The sequence below is a fragment of the Glycine max genome, chromosome 17 (genome assembly GCF_000004515.6).
Source record: "Glycine max cultivar Williams 82 chromosome 17, Glycine_max_v4.0, whole genome shotgun sequence".
Lineage (NCBI taxonomy): Eukaryota > Viridiplantae > Streptophyta > Magnoliopsida > Fabales > Fabaceae > Glycine > Glycine max.
Window position 1 is genome coordinate 4,460,011 of NC_038253.2, and position 21,881 is coordinate 4,481,891.

Here is a 21,881-nt window from a genome sequence, read left to right on the forward strand (position 1 = left end):
TAATAATTTATTTTTTAAAAATTTACTTAAAGACAAATATAACGTCATTAAAAATATAAAGTTATTAGTGATTAAAAATCATTCCAAAATATAGATTTTCTCTAAACATGTTCATTCAGTAATCATAAGAACAACATCTAAAAACTCAAATCAAGAACATAATCCCAAACTCAGACAAACAACACAACCCAGAACAAGTTAAAAATCTAAAATCACAAATTAAAAACTCCAATCACAAATCACAACCCTAAATCACAAATTCAACTCAATAAGTTACGATAGTTTTGAAAATGAGAGATTCTTACTGGAGGAAGTTGAAAGTAACAGAGATTAGTGTCAACAATGACAGAGGGAGGTCAAACATCTCGTCCACAAGCACGACTTCAATCAATTGGTAGGCGCGTGTTCTCGAAGCATACTCCACACACCATAGTCGTGTCAGCATCGTCAAGAAAAACGTGCTTCCCATCATCGATGACATCATGCTTATTGATTGGATCACTGACAATCTAGTAATATGACAACCTCATTTCGTTGTTGGGTTTTGCAATTTGACTCAGCTTCTTAAAATTGGAGGATGCGAATAAGGAGGAGGTCTTGAGCGAGGTGAAAGGAATGCTTGAGAATTTCAAGCATATTTATGAAGGTTGAAAATGAGTTTAGGGATTTGAAGAGGAAAATTGGAATCCTTGTGACTAAGCACATTAGGTTTTTGGAGGAGATAAGAGAAAAGATTGATGAAAAGGTGAGGAGAATAAAGTGTATTGAATAGAAGGTTGAGGGAAATTTTTTTTAAAAAAACTCATATATGTAAATAAATAAATATTTATATTAATATATACATAAGAAGGATGTCATAATGTATGATTTAGAGTTATATAATATATTAATTATTAAGGAAGTCTAACTTAATTAAGTGAATGAATTAGATGTGTATGAGTTGAGAGTGTTATAAATTTTTTAGTGTAGTTTTTTATTTTAATAAATAAAAAAATTATAGTATATTAATTTTGTGGGCACAAAAAGTCTGATTGAATTCAACGTGAATAACGCGGCCGCACAGACCACACATTGTTTGACTGTCTGGATGGATGTTTCGAGGAAGCAGCAAATTAAACATCGGAAACAAAGAGAGAGAGAGAGAGAGAGCATGACAGACGAACAGCAACATCAATTCCCATCATCGATGGTCTCCTCTCCCCTATATATACATATATACCACGCAGAAGTGGAAAATAAAAGTGAAGAAAACAGACCAAAAATAGAAAGAAAGAGAAATACCAAAACCTTGGCGCATCATATTCTTTATTCCCTCACTTGGATCGTTAATTCCGCGAACGAGCTTCTGCCCTTCAAATTAACCATGGAGAATATTGGTGAGGAGTACGGCTACTGGCCGGAGAACGACATGCTTTTCCAAAACGAAGACCTTGGCAGGTATTATAATCAACCCCTCTTCATCATGTTCTTGTATGTATATATTTTTTCATTCACCGTAACTAATTTTTGTAAAACAATCTCACTGACTATTTTTTTTATTGAAGTCTCTCTTCTCAATTACACTTTTTTTATATGCTTGAATTTGATATTTACCTTATTTAAGGAAGATCCAAACACAATTATACTCATATCAACCACATGTTGATTTAATTTAGTGGTATAAACGTGCGTATTGATTGATTGATTAATTAATTTTGGTGATGACACATGCATGCATGTAGCTGGGCGATAATGGATGAGGCAGCGTTATCAGGGTCAGGGTACTATGATTCAAGCTCCCCGGACGGTACTGGTGCTTCTTCATCGGTGGCATCTAAGAACATTGTCTCCGAGAGGAATAGAAGGAAGAAGCTCAACGATAGGCTTTTTGCTCTAAGAGCAGTGGTCCCCAACATTACCAAGGTACGCAACAAATTAACCCCACCACCTTCGTATATTTCGATTCCTGAAAAGAGGGTTAAAAACAGCTATATATCTAGCCAGGAGCTACCACACACGTATTCTTTGCAATTATTACTTTAAGTGTGATTTGAATTCACTGTGAAAAAATTGATTTCGAATGTAACTGATTTTACAGAATTGATTATACAATAACATGAAAAAATTATATTAATTTTTTATATTAAATCTCAATTCTAAATATATAATTATACGATTCAGATTTAATTTTTTTATTTTTATATGAGTTATTTTCTCTCATAAAATATGTCTTATGTATATAATTAAAATTAAGGCTATGTTTATATAATATGCTAATTTTTGAAATTGAACCACATTCCTTATAAAACATTAAAATTAAAATAGATAATAAAAGTATTAACTTAACATAAGCATCAATTTAAAGTATAAATAATATTAAGGACATGAGTGTGAGGATAATTTTTTTGTGAAAGAGGATAAATACTATTTTCTCTTTTTGATATTTTTTTACGTTACATTTCTTTTTTTAATATGATTTATCACATTATTAAGGATATGAGTGTAAGGATAAATTAGACAAAATGTATTTAAAATTAAATAAATATAGTAAGAACATATAATGAAAGTATTGATACGAGGATAAATTAGATAAAAATGAACTATACTTGATTTTGGTAGAAGGAGAAACTATTGCTACTTCTTTCAACTGTAACATGATTTTTTTTCATCATAATTGATTCTATAAAAATAACCAAACATGCAAACTTTTGGTCAAAATTAAATTTGATCCAACTCATCATGTTTCACCATGATTTTGAATGCAATCCAAACGTATACTAATTTGTTGATGACCAATGTGCACAGATGGATAAGGCTTCTATCATTAAGGATGCTATTGAGTACATCCAGCACTTGCATGACCAAGAGAAGAGAATCCAAGCTGAGATTTTGGATCTTGAATCTGGGAATAAACTCAAAAACCCAACCTATGAATTTGACCAGGACCTCCCTATTCTGCTCAGGTCCAAGAAGAAGAGAACAGAACAGCTATTCGGTTCTGTCAGTTCAAGAAATTCTCCAATTGAAATAATTGACGTATAACTCTTAACTCATCACTCTCTTGTATATTTTATATTAGTTAATATACATAAACTCTTGGGGCTATTATTTTCATTACTATAACATTTTTTATCTTAAAATTGAGTGTATAAGTTCATGAGTTGAAAAAATATGTAATAAATAGTTTTAATATTGTTTTGAATATGCTTAAGGTCCTTAATTATAAATATAGCACACTATATTTTCGGCTGTTGTAAACTTTTTTTTTATCCTTGTAATGTACTAATGTTCATCATCACCTATTTTGATTTCTGTCATAAACCTGTAATTAACACAACGCATTACATGTCCACTAGTTCTACAAATATAATAGTTTTGATTTTATGTTCTTATAAAATATATGATCTTTGTTTTTAGTCCATTCTTTTATGTCATTACAAAATATAAAAATTTTGTTTAGTTCCTGTCGTTAGGACGGAACCAAAATATTATACAGATTTCAAAGTAAAAAAAAAAAAAATTACTATATTTTACATTAACATAAAACATATTAAACATTTTTTTAATAATTTAAATAGAATAAATTCTTTTATTTTTATACATCTCTTGTATGTGATAAGATTATTGTTATACGAATATGAACCAATGAATGATGTGGATTTTGAACTGGTGGATGGCAGCTGAGGGTAACATACATGGGAGAGAAGACGTTTGTGGTGAGCTTGACATGTAGCAAAAGGACAGACACAATGGTAAAACTGTGTGCGGTGTTCGAATCTTTAAAGCTGAAAGTCATTACGGCCAATATCACTTCTTTTTCAGGCACGCTTCTGAAGACAGTCTTCATCCAGGTTAGTCTTCCATTTTGCCCTTCTTAAATTAATAAGTAAATAAATAAATTGTTAATTGTTTAATATTTGTGTTTAAAGATTAAATTAGTTTTTTTAAAAATAATACTCATCGGCTAGAATTTTGGGGGCCACATACTAGGAAACCTATGGACCACTTTAATAAAAGTGGGAAACCCATTTATGGGATAATGGGCATTTTAGGGTCAATGATGAGAATTAAGGACCTTATGGCAGTGTCCTATTCAAATCAGCTGATGAGGCAATTAACAAGGAAGGACCACGTGAATCTTGTGCTTTAAACAAAGATTGATGGGAGGACCACATGAATATTGTGCTTTAAACAAAGATTGATGGGAGGACCACATGAATATTGTGCTTTAAAAATAGAGAAAAAATTATGTGAGTATTATATGATTATTTTGGTGATTTTTATGCTTAGAAAGATATTCTTTTGAAAATAAATAAATAATAAAAGACTCAATCAATTTCATGACGTAGGGGATAAGAAAAGAAAAAAAAAAAAAACCAAAGTGGTCCCATTATCCTGAAATTCTGAACAATAACCGTATTCCAGAATGATTCGTGGAATAACTTGCGCCAAACTTAAATAATCTAGTATTTCTCATTTGGCTAGTAAGAAAACCTATTCAGCATGTTTCTCACATCTCCAACGAGCCAAATATAATTTCGTGGAATTTTTTAGCTATTTAGCTAATAGCTTTTTATTTTCATTTTTACTTGACAAAATAAATAATTATATATAAAATTATTTCCATTTTTATTAAATATGGTAAGAACAAAAAAAAAAAAAAAACATTGCTTTGTTTCCCAGGTTGTAGTAGCACGAATCGAAGGGGACAAAATACAACTTTAGGAATAGTATATTTGTAAGTAGATGTAGACTGTAGTGGCCCATATAAGAAGGATCGAGAATAGAAAACGTGTTTCACAATCTGAATAGAAATCAATGCGATGACGTATAGTGATTAGGTGAATTGCACATGTCGTTGATATGAAAGAAATTTCCGCGCTGGAAATGAATTCACCTCACTAAGAATGCAATGATTAAGTTGTTATATTTATTATAACTTATTATAATATTTATAAGATTTAATGTGACTTTTTATTTTTGTATGTTTTACGGTTATTTTGTATATTAAAATTTAAAATTTCACTATAATCCTTTAAGTATCTAAAATATTCCATTTTAGTTATTTCATTTGATTTTCGTCATAAACATTATGGATCTGTTAAGAAATAGTTAATTTAATAGCCCCATGGCTAAAAACAGTAGTTATCTTTAAAAAAATAAAAATAAAAAACTAAACCCCCTTGTGAATTATGTGAAATAGGGGGCACCCACGTTGTGCCTCTCTTAAAGCCCCTATTGCATCAGCGATGGAATCCCAGAGGCCAGAGGGTCACCCTCTAGGGTATACAAATGACGGAAGAAGAGACCAAGGTGAAAGTCACATCCCTCATTGCCGATGCTTTTGTAACCTCTTCTCTCCTCGTGGCAAAGAACCTCAACGTTCCTTGATTTCATACGTTAACAGTTTCCAAACAATGCTGGAAACACAACCTTTGATTTCAGCCTTAATGTTGGATCCAAGTTGCCCTCATGTGGCCGCCGTAGCTGCACATGAGGCGGAGCTTGGTCGACGCCGGCGCGAAGGGCTCGTCCCAAGAGTCGGGGTAGCTGAGGTGCGGCGGCACTCTCGAGGGAAGTATAGTTTTTTTTTTTGTTTTTTTAAATAGAATAAAGATAATAATGATTTTTAGTTTTATTATATTAAATTAATTATTTTAAAAAATTTAAAATTAACAAAATAGTAATGCTTATGACTCAAAATTAAAATAAAATATTAAAATTATACATTTTAAAAACTTAAAAATTAGAATAAATTTTTTAAAATTTAATGTATTAGAATGAAATAAATATAAAATATAATATAATAAAAATGACATTAAACGTATTTATAATTATTTTTACTTATACACTTTTCGTCGCTGAGATCCTCTCTATTTAAAAAAACAAAACTATTCAGGGTCTGGTCTTTTCATTTTAGATTAATATTCAGATTGATGTGGATAAGGATTTAGTTTTTGAATGGAATCTTGAAAGATACGTAGCAGTATACTTATTCAAACTTAAAAAGTGAAAAACACAGAAATTCAAATGTAATTATGAGAATCTTTTCTCTGTCACTTCACAAATTTGATGTCTTTATTTAATTATACTTAAACATATAAAATGGAATGGATTTTTTATACTTAATTATTATAGCTATTTTAAAAAATGCATCACCATATAATCACAATAATTAAGTGACATTCAGGTTTCATCAAAATTAAATTAGGGAATATTTTCACCTATTTATATTTTTATTGTAGATATATAATAAGAATAAAATAAAATTTAATTATTAAGATAGGAGAGAGATTCAAATTTTGGATTTTTTCATTAGAATATAGGCTTAAAGTAATCTAATTTTTAAGTTGACTTTAAGAGTTGTTCAATTTTTTCAATTTTATTTTAAGACTTATTTTCTTTCGATCTTTGCATCAATTTTTTTTTAAGTATTCTAAATTTTATTTTTATTAATAAAAAATTATAAAGATGTTAATTTCTTTATTATTTTATTAAAAATAATAATAAAGTGAAAAAATTACTACTATTATTAATTAAAATTGATTATCAAATTAACTCGGATTTTATAATTATTAAATTGTACGCTAACTTATGTATTAATAGAAGTTAAGGTAGGTAGTGGTCGACTCAAATTATTTTTACTAATTTTTTTAAAAAAAAGGAAATTGGGTTAAATATATATTAAATAGCTAAAATTTATTTAAAAAAAGAGAGAGAAAAGCTTTAAAACAATTAAAGCAATTTTTACAAATAAACTGCATACATGGTTTGATTTTTATTGTAAACTAATGGACGTAATACAATGAAATGAAAATTTTAATTTACAAATATTTTTTAAAATTATTTTAAACTTTATCTTGAAATTAATTTAAGAAAAATGGAGTGAATCATAACATAATTTTTGTATAGCTATATTAGCTTTTTGATTAAATAAATTTTAAAAATGACACAAATTAAAGACGAGTGATAAATGACGATTGCGACAGTAGTCACATCAACTTATCTTTCCACCTTTTTTGAGAAGGCTTATCTTTCCACCTAAGAAAAGTTTGTTTTAAATGCGGGCATTGGAGATCAGTATCATGTTTATTTAACTCTATAATTGAAGTCTTACTCGGATTGATTAGGAAACGAAATAGAATCCAATGCTGCTGAAAAGATGACAACGTTCACTCCTTTATCTTTAATTACCATATTGATGAAAGTTGATCATCTTAGTTAATGAAAATTAAGGATTCAATATTTGATATACAAAACAATAATTGCGTAGTACAATAAAAAGTAATATCAATTTGAGAGGCATCTAATTCAGCAAAAATAAAATAAAACTGAGAGGTATCTATTATATGAGAATGCCACAAAGAAATACTAACGATGCCAGTGTGTTTTGTGTTGCTTTTGAATTAATTGTATCACATATATATATATACATGTATTTTCAGGCAGATGAAGAAGAGAGAGACTTTTTGCATATAAAAATTCAGACAGCGATTTCAGCTCTCAATGATCCTCTAAGCCCAATGAGTATCTGATGAAGAAACGAGTTCAGATCGAAGCTGAGATTGTTCTGTTTGTTGAGTTTCCTTTTCTCACTCAATGTTAATTATCTGTAGTGAATGAGTCTTAAACTCGAAAGTTGGCAAGTTTTCTTTTTCTTTTCCATTTTCTGTATGTTGATGTTGATAGCCTCTAACGTTGTAAGCTTTACGTTATTAATGAAATCGCATTTTCATGTTCTTCATGGTAAAAATAACTTTGAAGCACACTAATATCACAAAAAATGTCAATCATTAACCGACAATAAAATTACAATTATTAGGACAAGTAAGATGTTTTAATTTAACATATAACTTAAAAATATTGATAATAGTTTATAATTAAGGTTTTTATCAGAATATTTCTTTTTAATTTTTCAATTAATGCTATCCATTTTTTTTAATATTATTGATAAATGTTCTGAAGGAATTCTTTAACAAATTTTAAGAGTACAAAAGAAATTTGGTATAAAAAAAGGGTACAAAAAAATTGAGTGCCCATTTGATATTCGATAAACTGTTAAATTAATAATTCTCACCCTGATATTATTTAGATTTTGCCAATAAAAATAAAGAAAAAAAATTTAAGAGTTCTGAGAGGTGACTTGAAACCCAATTTTGTCCGTGTGTGTGTGTATATATATATATATATTAAACTAATTCAATTGGGCTAGATTTGACAACCCCCTGCCCTTTTTTCTTTTTGTTTGCTTAAAAAAATATGGACCCAATACAAAAATAACAAGAAAAGAAAAAAGAAAAGTTAATAACAAAACATGTTGAGACTGAATTGGGCCAATCATTGACCCAACAAAAATAAATAAAAAATGATATGATCCAGCCAAGTAATCTTCAACAAATTGCAAGGTGCAATGGAATGCAATAATCAGAAAATTAAGTCTCTGATCTGATCTCCGTACCATAAACTGACAAGAGAAGGATTTCTGAACCCCTCTTATTCTTTTTCTTTTTTAGTTTTGGCATTTCGGACTCAGTTCATTCTATCAATGTTTATGTTTCATGTTTATTTCTATGGGCCTAGCGCCATGCATCTTCTTCTTCTGTTTTTCTGCTAATTAAGCTCACTTTATTGTAAATATTTTATACTTTCATTCATTCGATCACAATATATTACATGATAAATTTATTGTAATTAACCTAAAAATCACACCAACAATAATTTCTAATTAATTAAAATTGTAAAACTATTTAATATTGTGTCATTATATAACTATTAAATTCATATTTTATTATCCATCGTCTTTTCTTGTGTGAAAAAATTAATAAAGTAAAATATCATCCATTTTGATTTTAACAAAAAGAAATACAACAATATTTTCTGTTCACACAACAAACATGAAAGTAGATTTTTATTAAACTTTCATCCTTCTTAGTTCGTACTCATATTAGTTTGTATTCTTATATTGTTGATTCAATTGATACTAAATTTAATTATTTAAGCAAAAGTTTTAAGTTCAAAGCCTTATAAATAAAAAATACAGTTTCCACTAATATCCGGTGGAAAAAAAAACTTTCATCCTTCTTACACACATACATGACTTCATCATAATTTAGTAAATTTTCATTTTAAAATAAAAAAGATATTAGTTATTTGTCTACATTAAATTTGTTCTCAAATATTTTTCTTAAGTCAATTGATTTAAATATTTCTTACCTTAATTTTTTCATCTTAAACTTATTTTCCTAAATAAAATTTAAAGTATTTGAATAAAGATGATTAATTTTGTGAAATAAAGTTTAGAGTTTATAATATTTGTTGATGAAAAATAATTAAAATATACTAACAATATATTTTATTTACATTTGTCATCTTATAACAAACTATTGAAATTATTATATATATATATATATATATATATATATATATATATGAAATTTTTTTTTAATTTTATAATAATTATATTAAATTTCATGTTTGAAATAATTCATTAAATTTTAAAAAATAGTCACCTTAAAAATAATATTTAATCAGTTCATGATATAAATATTCTAAGATTAAGCGTATACGAAATTCATTAAACTCTTCCAATAAATATAAAAGTACGTGAGCATGTGTTTGGTTTCCATTCCCAATTCCCAATTGTGTTGTGGGCATGGATTCTCTACTGGCGAACTATGCCTCTTCAGATGAAGAAGAAGATCAACAACAACCATCTCCACCCAAAACGACTTCGTTTTCCTCTCTTCCTCAGCCCAAATCTTCTCTCTTTCAATCCCTTCCTCAACCCAAATCCTCTCCTTTTTCTTCTCTATTTCAATCTCTTCCTCCACCCAAACAACCTTCCAGCGAAAGCGCTTCACTCCCTAACCCTAACCCTAACCCTAACCCTAAACCCCAAATCGAAGAACCACGGCCCAAACGCGTCGTGCAATTCAGGCCCCCAATCATCCCTCTCCCAAACCCTACCCAACTCGACGATGACGACGACGACGAAGAAGAAGAGCGAAACAGAAGAAAGAACAAGTTAGAGTCCTCCACGCAAACCTCATCGGTCAAATCCTTCCTCGCCAGCATTCCGGCTCCAAGGAACACCGCCACTCTCGGCGTTCAAGCAAGTTCCGGTTCAGGCCGGAGATCCATCCTCGAAACCGAATCGCCGGCACCGGCATCAAATTCCGGTGGTTCCAACAATTTTCCCGTTGATCAAAGTACAGGGGATTATGAAAATTATGAGAATTACCAATATGCCACCGACCAGTATGCTAATTATTATGGCAATTATGGTTCGGGTGCCGAGCCAGGGAGTTCGGGTACCGAGTCAGAGGCTGGGGTTGCTGCTTATGGAACTGAACAGTATGGGAATTATGGTGATGCCTATGCTGCCTATGGGGATTATGGACAGTATGGGAATAATTGGGGTGACGTGTCAGCGGCGACACCGGTGCCGGAAGCGTCTGGGATTAGTGACAGTGTGATGAGGATTCCTGGGAAGAGAGGGAGGCATGAGATTCCAACTGAAGTGATTGAGGTGAAGCAAGAAGAGTTGATTAAGAACCGGCCAAGAGAGGATCAGGCCAAGCTAACTGGGATTGCATTCGGACCCACTTATCAGGTATTCTTGGGATGTAGGTTTAGTTGGCTGTGAGATTAGGTATTCTGTTTAGTTAGTTATTCAATGCCCTTTTAATATAGTGCATGTGTCAGTCTTGGCTGGGTTGAAAATTGTTGAATGAGAATGTGGTTCAAATGGTTTGTGAGCTGCTTCAGCCTGCTTGATGTGGAAATATATTCAAACAGTGTAGGAGATTCAATAGACAGCCAATAGAAGGCTGGTCTTTTGCTTAACAAGTGAGGATTGCTTGAAGAAAAATTGAGAAATGTCCTGTACAAGAAAAACCTAATCTCCCTTGTTAGAGACCAACAGCCATTTCATTTACATCATAAATCTTAGGATAGATTTGAAGTTAGATATCTATAATAATTTGTGTGAATAGAAACTAAAAAACATAAATAAAATACAAATGAACATCGCTACACCTGTGCTGTAGTAGGATGAATACCAGTCTAGAAGATGCTTTGTTTTTGTTCTTTGTATGTTCCAGATCTAGATTTGAACATTCTAGAAAAAGGAATTGATATTATTTGCTGGATAATGTGCAAAGGCAAGGCACGTGATTCTTAAATGGGTTCTTGAGGCAGTGGTCATAGAGTAGTGGCTTCAAACTTAGTGTTCCACATTTTTGTCAGCATTAGAGGAAACTCATGTCTAATAGAGTTCTAAATAGACAGCGCCATTTGTTGATGATTTTGATTCGGGGTTAACCTCTTTTGATGCTCCTTGTTTAACAGTGATGTATTGTTAGATACCACTCTATTTGTGATATTAAAATGGTTCTTTAATATTATTGCCCTTTTACTAGGAACTTGCATGGTCATATACTTAGAATGGATCAGCATTGTGATTTAAATGCATAAGATGAATTCAGTTGGTAGTTCAAGTAAAATTAAGACTACTACTAAAGGTATGCCTTTAGTTAGATTAAATGAGCCAACCCAATTTTGATGTGTACATAAGCTTGACCTAGGTCTTATTATGACATGCATTAGCTGTGCTCCTCAAAAGTCAGTATAGATTCAAATCATTCATGAAATAGGAAAATCTTGGTTAGTTGGTAGTTATATATACATTGTACAATTGTAATTTCCTTTCTACTCCCTAAAAGGGATGTTGTTTCTATCATTTATTTTGTATTTATTATTTTGTCTCTTGTAGCCTGCTTCGACAAAGGGGAAGCCTACAAAGCTGCACAAGAGGAAGCATCAAATTGGTTCATTGTACTTTGATATGAAACAAAACGAAATGAAACTCACTGAGCGGCGTGCAAAGGGCATGCTTACCAAAGCTGAAACACAAGCAAAATATGGATGGTGATTTGGGACGATGATATTGGAAATACTTCCATTGAAACGTGAAATACAAAGTGGAAGTTTTTATATTTAACTGCAGTCCTTGTGTTTCACTGTTCTGTCTAATGATATGTACGTTTGCTCCCTTTTTTCAGTGCAAATTATGTATTTCTATCCTTATAGACAGTGGAATTTCATACAGTACATTTTTTATGACAAAAAATCATATTTCTTCCTTTCTTTTAACTTGCTTTAGAGATTAGGTTTAAAAACATAAATTGTCTTTTATTTTTTATCTTTGGTGAGCATAAAAAAAATCATATGCATTTAAATAATTACTAGTTGATTGTAACAAAAAAAAATGATTACAAGTTGATCAAATGTCATGAAAAATGGCGAATTAAGTAAGTATTTCATCTTCTTTTTTTAATTTTTCTTTTTTGAAGTAGAAGTTTCTCTAATTAACTTTCATAAAAGTATTTTGTTACATATTTTGAAACTATTATTCATTAAAAAAATTGTTTTTAAGATTTTTTTTATTTTATTTGTCTAAAAAAATGTCCAACTAGGCGAAATGCTATCCTAGTACTAAAACAGTCCTATTTTATAATAATTTCTGACGACATTTGATTATCTATATTTGTCATAAGCTATTAAAAATATTCAGTTATTATCGTCATGTTTTGATTGATTTTTACTTTCATAATAAAGGATGAAAATATTATATTTTAATGGAAATGTGAGAGGTTATTTATTAATCCAATTAACTATCATTTCTATAATTTTTTGGGGCTTGAGAAAGAGATAATAAATCTTGGGATAAAGAATTATTGCAGACTACTGAAGAATGAGGAAACAAACGAGAAGAAAAAGGTGCATGTTGATGATTTGATTTACATGTGTTGCTTTATGTGCTACTATAACAAGAGAAATACTCGTAATGCACTTTCAAATTTTTTTAACACTTATTTAGTGAAATTCTATATCTACCCCACTAAATTATCTGAGTCCACTCTTAATTGGTGGTACTAGTATGATATTTTACTCACATAATAAAGGAGTGTTTAAAGGAGTAGGTTAATAACATTTTTCTCCATCTTAATATGCTTAGGGTTCATAACATTGCAAAAAAGCATGTTAAATGCCGCAAAGCTACACTTAAGATGTGTGCTACAGTCCCCTCCATTTCCGTTTAAAATCCAAACACCCCTATATATGGTTTATGAAGTTAAAGATTCAAATCCAACATGAAGAGCAATAAATTGAAGGCATGAATTTTGAAAGGATAAAAAAAAGGAACAAAGGAGCTGCATTTTCCCATTTCGATAAATTACTTGTATTCATTCATACAATCATGGATTCAAATTTGTAATAATCTCCAGGAAGATGAATTAGCCAGATTTTTTTCCCCGGTGAAACTCACAAATTTACGTCTGGAAAGAAAGTTTGATCAAAAGGTTGAGCCATTGAACCCAAAGAATGGGCGCTGCACCAGAAAACGAATAAAATGAGATACAGAAAGTATGTAATGAACATAGATTACAAAAAGCCGTGACTATGACATACATCTTGTGGAAAGGAAGCTGTTGGAATAGGTATTGTTAACACACCAACCATGATATATATTTTATTTTTGGTACATATAATGTTCATAAATATGCTTCAGAGAAGAACAGTACAGGAAATAGAGGAGCATGTTTCGAGAAAAAAGTTAGCAAAGATATTTTCTCTGTAGGGCGGTAGCAAGCATATTTTCTCTGTTACTACAGACAAAGTATAACTAAACATCAGAAATCAATATCTACTAAAAAGTAAAAACTTCTGCTATTAGCAACAACCAATTTCCTGAAAAAACAATATTAATTCAATCCCTTGTTTTCTTTCCTCCAACAAACATTCTAAGAATGAAGAATCATAATTGAATGCATGTATACATAAAACCATTTCAATACATTGTGGCAAAGAATTAAACAAGTTAAAATGCATGAAATCGCTTCACCCCACATTGTACTTAAAAAAGGTAGAAGCACCAATTTTACCTGAACATCAAAACAGCAATTTTGATATTTTTACCTGAACAGCAATTTTACCTGAACATCAAACCATCACAGGACAAAGCAGCAATTTTACCTGAACATCAAAACTTGATATAGAAGCGGGAACTGTCAATGTATAGCTTAGTTTGAAGAATTTCTGCAATTGTAGAACTCAGTTTTTCATTGCCACTCGGACCAAGCCCTCCAATTGAGATCAGTTCTCATAAGCAGCTGGCTCTTCAGTTCCAGAAAATGCAATAGACACTCCCCCATTCAACAAAATCATCACATACTGAAATATAACCCCCCGCCACAGCACTAGTGTTGAGTGTTGAAGGTAAGTAGTGGCCTTAATAAGTTTCATGACATGGGTTACATAAAATTTTGATATTTTTATAGAGTAATTTGATTAAACAATTGGTGAACAATGTTGAAAGAGTAAGTAAAAGGGTAAAAGTGGACTTAACGGATTCGGGTTTTCCGATGATTTTTGCAACAGCTTTGGTGGAATATCTGAGAATGTCAGAAGCAACGACGATGTCGACAGGAATGTTTGTGAAGAGATTCAAAGTGGGCATTGCTATTTGCTGCTATACACACGCACGAGTGCGTGGCTTTGGGGCAAGCCTTCGGAATAAGCTGTCTCTCTGATATTAACACTATATATGAGTTTAATAGTCATGTAAAAAAAACATCAAAAATCAGTTAAGACCTTTTATAGTTTTATGCGACTTATTTGTATTTTATCAATTTTATGAAAGAGAAATAATTATGTAATAATAATATAAAATTATTTTAGAGTGTCATTTAATTCTTGACTAAAATAATTGTCAGAATTTACTTAATTTCCAACCCGATCAAGACAAAAAAAAATTGTCATTAAATGTTACGAGTGTATCATCATTAAACTTTTTATGAAATTGTAAGTTTTTTAGCTCATTTTAGTATTCCTTTTATGAAGTTCGTTGCAATAAACTCTTATGATAAAAAAATTATTAAATAAATGATTAATCAAGCTATTTATTTGATCGGTTTCTTTCTAAGTTTCTATTTAATTTGTCTTGAATAAAAAAAATCCATAGTATTTTTCATTAAAAGGTAATTCTGTATGAATTGAAAACACTCACAATATAACATAAAGATGCGCTGTTAGCTGGAACTTTTTTATACATAAGACTTGAATCTTTAATTTTCCTTAAAAAGAAACAAACATGCACAACTTTAAACTAATTATGCGTCAATAAAAAAATTAGTACATATTTTTTTTGCTGAATTTTTTTTACATAAAAGGTAAGAATAGTTAGCATTGCAAATATAAAATAAAATAAATATAACATAGCTTCATGCCCCTATAGATTCCACGATTAAGCTTTAAATCAATGCACATATACACTACAAACTAAACATCCTGGAAATGGTTAATATTTCATTACATTTTCTATGGCACTACTCAACTCTTTGGCCACATCGAAGATTACCCAATTATATGATGATAACAGATAATAAAAACGTGATTTTGGTGGCTCCATAATACATTCCAGCATCGACTCTCAAATCAGACCCAATTAGAACAAATGAAGTCAGTGTGAGACCTAGAGACTAAATTCAAAGTCTGAAAGTCCTATAGCCTCCAAGACCAGAAGATCCGTACCCACCGCTATAGGGTTGCGAGGACAAGGAAGATGAGGAATACGATGAACTGCCCAACTGAGGGTAAGAAGACCTCAGGCCTGTATCTAACCTGCTGTAATTACTAGCAAGAGGTTCTTTGTGATTACTTATAACTTCCTGTAACACGAGATTTCTATCAGTAAAAGCAAACGAAATAATATTCTTTCAGCATGAATTTGAAAATTGATGGCAAGTACCCAATAAAATGTCAGTAATAAGTATGAAAATAGAATGAATTAAACATATAAACAGAAAAGAAAAAATGAATTACGGTTGTAATCATGCCAAACAATTATTCCACGATCAGTAAAACAGTCCAAAAATGGAGGGAGACAGAATAAAATATAAGGTGCCTGATAAACATGAAATTAAACATAATATGCTCGCTACAAAAATTAAAAGCAATACACAGACATTGACAAGTCTACTAATTTTTTATAATAAATAAATCTAGCAAAAATCCAGAATAAGATGAAATCCTCATATCATTTGTTTGAACTTGTCTGGTGAATGACTGTATTTCCCAATGAATACATATTGCCTTTGAAAAGTTACTCCAATCCCATCAATCAGAGAAGGATTGGTTTATTCAGGTCTAGTAAGGAAAAGCACAAATAATATTACGTCAAATCACAATCATATGTACCCAAAAGAACATCAAATAATGGTCATATGTTTTGACTCATGAGTATTTGATACATTTAGATAATGCCCACTTAATAATATTCTGGCCCTTCTGTGTTAGTTTATACTTTATAGATGTATTTTATGAAAACTGAAAACTAACACTTCTTTCCCATTTCCACTCCTACCAACATATCATGAACAAGGATGCCAAACTAGCAAACCATCTTCATTTCTTTCATTTCCTAATTTTCCTATAATAAAAAATGGATTAATCAATTTTGTCTCTTTTTTCGTACCCCCTTTAACTGCATATCATTCAATTTTCTGTCTGCATAATCAAATTGTAAGTACCATTTTTTTAGCCAACATGAGGAACATTATATGAACATACACATATGCCTAAGCATATCTCACTGTCATGCAAAAGTACCAGGACCACAAAGGCATAAATTTCTTTTTTTAGGCCCATGTCTCGTACCTGAATCAACTGTTGTGCCGTTTGAACCTGAGATGAGGTACCTTTTATTTCCACAATGATTTCATCAGGCACCGGGCTCTCCTGAACAGTCAATATGGCTCCACTAGTACAGCGAATGTATTCAATATTAGTCCCTTGTATACCAATTATGTCCTCTGCATAGGACAATGGTATTTGCATGGTTTGTATTACCTAATAAGTGGAAAAAGTAAAGGAAGGTGGAAGTTACCATCATATCAATAAAAAATAATAAAAGAAAAGAAGTCTGAGGTATAAGCAAATATGTTACAGGTGGAAAAGAAAAGTATGCCTTCAGTTCACATTACTTAGAATTTGACAAATCATATTGTATGACTCACTTTAAAAACTTGGCCCAAAATCAGATCACCATGAGAGTTAAAGGTACAGAAGTCCATGTAGAATAAGTCAGAATCAGAAACTAATGTACCTTCACTTAAAATTTGGACCACATAAAGCAAAATGTATAAAAGCACTTACACAAAGAATTAGTACATAATTATGATTAATGGTTACTTTTTCAACAGTTGGTACAAAAGAAAAAGAAACAATGATGTTGACAAGTTCCCAAGGAAGTTCCAACATCAAATAGAACATTGATATAATATGGTGCTTGAAATTGCTAACCGTTGTAACAATAGGAGGAGCACTGGGTCGACTGAGAGCCGAAGAACGAAGACCAGAAAGTGAAGAATCTTGCCCATATATTGACATTGTGGAAGGAGGGAGCAATGAGTCCAACTGACTTTCACGGTCAGCAAAGAGAGAATCCCTTTTTGTTGAAAGAGGAAGATCAGTTACAATGCTAGGTTGTGAAGCACTATGCAGTGATGGTTTATCAACCCAGGTAGTATCTGCCTGGTGCTCTTGGGAGATTGTTGCATTGTACTTGAACAAAACAAACAATCCACACATCTTAGTGTCAATACATCACATTCTTTGATGATATTCAACTCAAATGAAATAAAATAGCAGACCAAAATACATGATATGCACTGGTATCAACTATTTAAACCTGATTTTTAATAGTTGGAAAATGTCAAACTTACAGTTTTCTCAAATAAGGGAAGAACACTATTATCAACCAAAAACTTCCTCAGGTGCCCAACTACTGCTTCTAAAGCCTTAAGGACCTTCATGGCTTCTCCCTGTAGTTCCACGATCCTCTCGTCCGCAGCAGCATAAAAGGGAACCTCATCTATCAGGAAAATGATATGATATCAGAATCACTTCCATCATTGAACAAAAAAATACAGAATGCCAGGAAACAAATGAAAGGCTCCTTTTCATTAGGAGCACCGAGCATGAAAGTTAAAAACAAAGACAGCAGCCTTAGGAAAAGGCTCCTCAAAAGAGAGATCGCCTTTAAATTAAGTCAAAAGTGAATACAACTTTACTTCTCACTTAGAATAGTCTTAACTCTAAACTGAGCTCTTAACATTCGAAGCAAATCAGCCTCCAAAGACAATTTGGTAACAACTGATTAGGCTCAAAAGACAGGAAAAAGAAAAACAATAGAGTAGCTACTAAATACCATGATAAAACCTGCCTAATAATAGTAGGCATTTATGTTAATACGAATGTTCAAAATTTTCCACACCCAACTGCAAGCAGTGAGGGGAAACATCCACACATTATCTAGATTCCAGCCACAACATCTAAACACTGAAAAGATGAAAGGACACCTAATTTCAATAATCTTCCATGGAAGCCAGCTAGCACACTTTTTATATGACATCAGTCAATATGAGGAAGAATAGGCAAAAATAAAAGGATGCTATTAAGACACAGAGAATATCATAGATGTATCACAAATTACTGAATAATGGGGACAGCAGGCACACCTCCAGACAGCACTCTAACAGAAGCACCGGTATTTTCCTGTATAGATTTAATTAATGAACCCTGCTTTCCAATCAAATTTATAGCCTGTGTTGAGGCCACCAATAAACGGACAGAACAAAATGCAACTGCTGATGCTTTATTCTCGGCATCAATTTCAGAAAACCCAGAGACACGTTTAAAAACCCTTATTACAGCATTCATTGCAGGAGAAAGAGGTGCCTCCGGCTCTTCCTTCCCTGATATGAGTACCTAAAACCAAAATTCAAACCATATCAGGACAAAACACAACAAGACACACAAATCAAATAAATGTCCTCATCTATGCAAAAACATAAGGGACCAAAAAACAAACAGTGATCTGGAAAGAAGCATCATCTGAACAGAACATAGACCAACTAAGCTACAGTGTTAACTTCCATTCACTTTGCCAATTGCTCACCTACACTGAAAGTTGCAAGCTATAAATAATAAATAATAAAGAAAACACAACAATGTCACACATTTATCACCCAGAAGCATATTCTGTGGATAGCTGTGGTGAAATCAACCCTCGAATTGGAGTGATGATTAGGTAAAGCCGTCCCCAAAGATTCAAAACTTAACATTGCGAGTAAAGTTAGAACCCTTGACACTATCATGTGCTTTCCTTAAGCATTTAAGCCCTATAAATCCCCACATAGAAACCACCTCACAAATACTACTATCTTATAAACCACTCAATCCAAAACGCACAACAATATTAATGAAATTGTATGTTGGAAACTAGGAAAAGTAACGCATTGAGCTGAGAAAAACGAAAAGGCGAGCACAAAGAATCAAACTTGTAAACTCCAAGGCAGTAAGAAAAAAATGTCCCTACTTTAGATAAACTAGCAAAGAAATAAAAGAAATTCGAAGAAGAAACCCTAGAAATAAAATAGGGAAGACTTACGATTCGATCGGAGGTGCCGACGGCGCCGTCGAGGACTCGAATGCGAGCTTTCGTTTCCTCGCAGGTCTTCTTGATGAGCTCCCCCTTGCGGCCGATGATGCTACCGACCTTGAGCACCGGCACGATTAGGCGGAAAACGCAGTGGCCAGGCCACCCCGGCCACCGCTTCTCGGCGGCGGCGGGGTCTGGGGTGGGGTCTTCGGCGGGGGTGGAGGACGGTTCGGCGGCTGGATTGTCCGAAGAGACGCCGTTTTGGATTGGGTCGAGGGTGGCCATAGATAGGGTTTATGGTTGGTTCGTTAGCTTCAGGTTTATTCCGAAGCTCTCGAATTGGAAACAGAACACTAGCTGGCTCAAAGCTTCTCTATTCTCTCTCTCTCTCTCTCTCTCTCTCTCTCTCTCTCTCTCTCTCTCTCTAAACCGTCATGTCTCACGTGCTCATCGTGTGATTTCCGTCTCTCTCTCTCTTTTTTTTTTGCTATCTAGATGGGCCCCTGTCCAACAACAATACACAAGAAAAAAAAAAAGAAATGTTTGACAATTGCTATATCCACTTCTCGTAATTGCTAAGTGTACTTTCCTTTTCATGTTTTCCCCGAAATATCCTTGTCTGGCAGAGGAAAATTGATTTTGTGCACTCCCCAAAATTGCCACCGTCAACACTTAACAGGGCTGTCGATGTCGTCCCCTTCTACTAACAAAAAATTAAACCAACTTTTGCATGAAGCACAAAACAGCCAATTAAATCAAGGCACATAAACAATCATAAATCAGGTTTCCATACGCAAATCAAGGCACCGTTAGTGAATGGACGCACAAACGAAGTGAGGCACCACACACCGAAATCAAAATTGGATTCTATAATAGATCCCGAACACTAATTGAAATTCCACATCTGGCCACACAAAAATGATGCCAACACACTATGAAATTTGACCGAATGAACGTGGATGGATTTGGGTGCGTGGATCAATCACAACAACTTCAGAGCAAAACGCATGTGAATTTGAGAATGTGTGAGCAAGCAATTTTGGAATGCTTTACTCATTCTCCACTTCAGCCAGTAAAGCATACGCGAGTAAAAAAAATGAAGATGAGCTTACTTAGAAATTAGGAAAGTGGATATAGCAATTGCCAAATGTTTTATATTTGGTTAAATTATAACTACATACAATTTATGATTTTGGTCTCTAATCTTCTAATTTTATAAATTAGGAGTTTTTCTTCCTTCCTTCCTAGATTATTAACAAATAATTATAAATTAATTAAAAATGATTAATTATTTAAAAAAATAATAAAAAATTATTAACTCCAATTTTCTTCAATAATATGTTTCTCCTCTTTTTCTCAAATACTTTTTTCACCTCCATTGTAGATTAACAATAACACCACATTAGGTTCATAATCTTTTATTAAAGTCTTTGAATGGTTAACCATTTTCATTTAATTTAATAATTCTATTAATTATAATTATTAGTTAATAATCTATCAAGAAATCAAAATTATCAATATATAAAATTAGGATACTAAATATTACAATTAAAAATTAAAGAGGCCAAAATAATGAATTGAAAAAACTAAGGAGATAAATTACAATTTAGCCTTTGACTTTAAATTAGGTCAGTTTTATTTTGGTTAAAACATGTGTCTTTGTCCTAGTAAATGTATGGTTTTTGTCTCAATAAAAGTATAATGTGTGACTTTTTGGTCATGAAGAAGATTTGCTTATATTAGAATTTACATGTATGATGTCAGTGCATTTAAGTTGGTCCATTAGCCAATTGAATGTTGACACGTGTTAAAACCTAATGCTATCTTTCACTCTCATCCCCCAAACCTTACCTCCGTTTTCATCCATGGAGACCAACAAGGACCCATCCGGCAGCAAGAAGGAGAGCACCAGAAAGCGCCGTCGTCGGAATCGAATGACTAGAGCGGCGAGGATTTGGAGACAGATGAAGGAAATGTGCTCATTCCCCCATTGGATTGGGTTCAAGCAAGTTATTTCTGTCTTCCTTCACGAATAGATCCGCAAGCACACCCCTCTCCATATCGCTGCAATCTTCTCCCTCATCTACCTCCACTGGATTTGCGGGGTTTGGTGTGTGGGTTGCTCTAGTTTGATTCTTTCATAACCATGGCTGCTGCTCCGATGTCGAGGGAGACGGAGAGAGGTGGTTTGATTCTTGATTTTTTTTTTTTTAAAAAAAAAATTCTGCTTTAACTGCCACAAATAGTATTTTTATTCTTGTAATTTTTTTTCATGCTGGTGGTTTTTAGCCTCTGAAATTGTATTTCAAAATTTAAATTTTTAAAAAAATACCAGGTTTACATCCATTCAAATCTAATCTGTCAAAAATTCACAAATTATTATTTTATTGGAACCAAA

At 32.3% G+C, this 21,881-nt stretch overlaps 3 protein-coding genes and 1 long non-coding RNA gene across 5 annotated transcripts; 2 read left to right on the forward strand and 2 right to left on the reverse strand.

Annotated features, from left to right (window-relative positions):
• Window positions 1-1,039: 1,039 nt before the first annotated feature.
• On the forward strand, window positions 1,040-7,718 carry LOC100803916 (transcription factor bHLH35). 2 transcript variants are annotated; one of them, XM_014770158.3, is made up of 5 exons: window positions 1,040-1,437; window positions 1,722-1,902; window positions 2,785-3,015; window positions 3,660-3,830; window positions 7,425-7,718. In XM_014770158.3, exons 1-5 carry the CDS (start codon window positions 1,088-1,090, stop codon window positions 7,512-7,514), a joined length of 1,023 nt encoding a protein of 340 aa, XP_014625644.2. In that variant the 5' UTR covers window positions 1,040-1,087; the 3' UTR covers window positions 7,515-7,718. The 2 variants fall into 2 exon arrangements, with proteins under 2 accessions (XP_014625644.2, XP_014625645.2); XM_014770159.3 differs by having other exon boundaries at window positions 1,050-1,437; window positions 5,183-7,718.
• A 1,885-nt stretch (window positions 7,719-9,603) lies between these two features.
• On the forward strand, window positions 9,604-12,124 carry LOC100805518 (flocculation protein FLO11-like). The gene is made up of 2 exons (NM_001317575.2): window positions 9,604-10,591; window positions 11,753-12,124. The coding sequence occupies exons 1-2, from the start codon at window positions 9,632-9,634 to the stop codon at window positions 11,909-11,911; spliced, it is 1,119 nt and encodes a 372-aa protein (NP_001304504.2). The 5' UTR covers window positions 9,604-9,631; the 3' UTR covers window positions 11,912-12,124.
• Window positions 12,125-13,181: 1,057 nt separating this feature from the next.
• On the reverse strand, window positions 13,182-14,554 carry LOC100807114 (uncharacterized). The gene is made up of 2 exons (XR_005889413.1): window positions 14,017-14,554; window positions 13,182-13,372 (listed from the first exon to the last, which is right to left on the reverse strand). It is a non-coding gene; the product is annotated as an uncharacterized lncRNA (long non-coding RNA).
• Window positions 14,555-15,286: 732 nt separating this feature from the next.
• LOC100807645 (RNA-binding KH domain-containing protein PEPPER) lies at window positions 15,287-21,881 on the reverse strand. The gene is made up of 7 exons (XM_026126460.2): window positions 21,335-21,881; window positions 19,493-20,183; window positions 18,561-18,810; window positions 17,766-17,914; window positions 17,344-17,604; window positions 16,699-16,890; window positions 15,287-15,710 (listed from the first exon to the last, which is right to left on the reverse strand). The coding sequence occupies exons 2-7, from the start codon at window positions 19,766-19,768 to the stop codon at window positions 15,528-15,530; spliced, it is 1,311 nt and encodes a 436-aa protein (XP_025982245.1). The 5' UTR covers window positions 19,769-20,183; window positions 21,335-21,881; the 3' UTR covers window positions 15,287-15,527.

Excerpts from the sequence above, each read along its gene's own strand:
- LOC100803916 (XM_014770158.3), top strand. The coding sequence starts at position 1,088 with ATGGATGTTTCGAGGAAGCAGCAAATTAAACATCGGAAACAAAGAGAG. Across the intron at positions 1,903-2,784 it reads TGGTCCCCAACATTACCAAG|ATGGATAAGGCTTCTATCAT; the intron begins GTACGCAACAAA and ends CAATGTGCACAG. Across the intron at positions 3,016-3,659 it reads CTCCAATTGAAATAATTGAC|CTGAGGGTAACATACATGGG; the intron begins GTATAACTCTTA and ends GGTGGATGGCAG.
- LOC100805518 (NM_001317575.2), top strand. The coding sequence starts at position 9,632 with ATGGATTCTCTACTGGCGAACTATGCCTCTTCAGATGAAGAAGAAGAT. Across the intron at positions 10,592-11,752 it reads CATTCGGACCCACTTATCAG|CCTGCTTCGACAAAGGGGAA; the intron begins GTATTCTTGGGA and ends TGTCTCTTGTAG.
- LOC100807645 (XM_026126460.2), bottom strand. The coding sequence starts at position 19,768 with ATGGCCACCCTCGACCCAATCCAAAACGGCGTCTCTTCGGACAATCCA. Across the intron at positions 18,811-19,492 it reads TCGGCACCTCCGATCGAATC|GTACTCATATCAGGGAAGGA; the intron begins GTAAGTCTTCCC and ends TTTTGGTTTTAG. Across the intron at positions 16,891-17,343 it reads CTCCTCCTATTGTTACAACG|GTAATACAAACCATGCAAAT; the intron begins GTTAGCAATTTC and ends TCCACTTATTAG.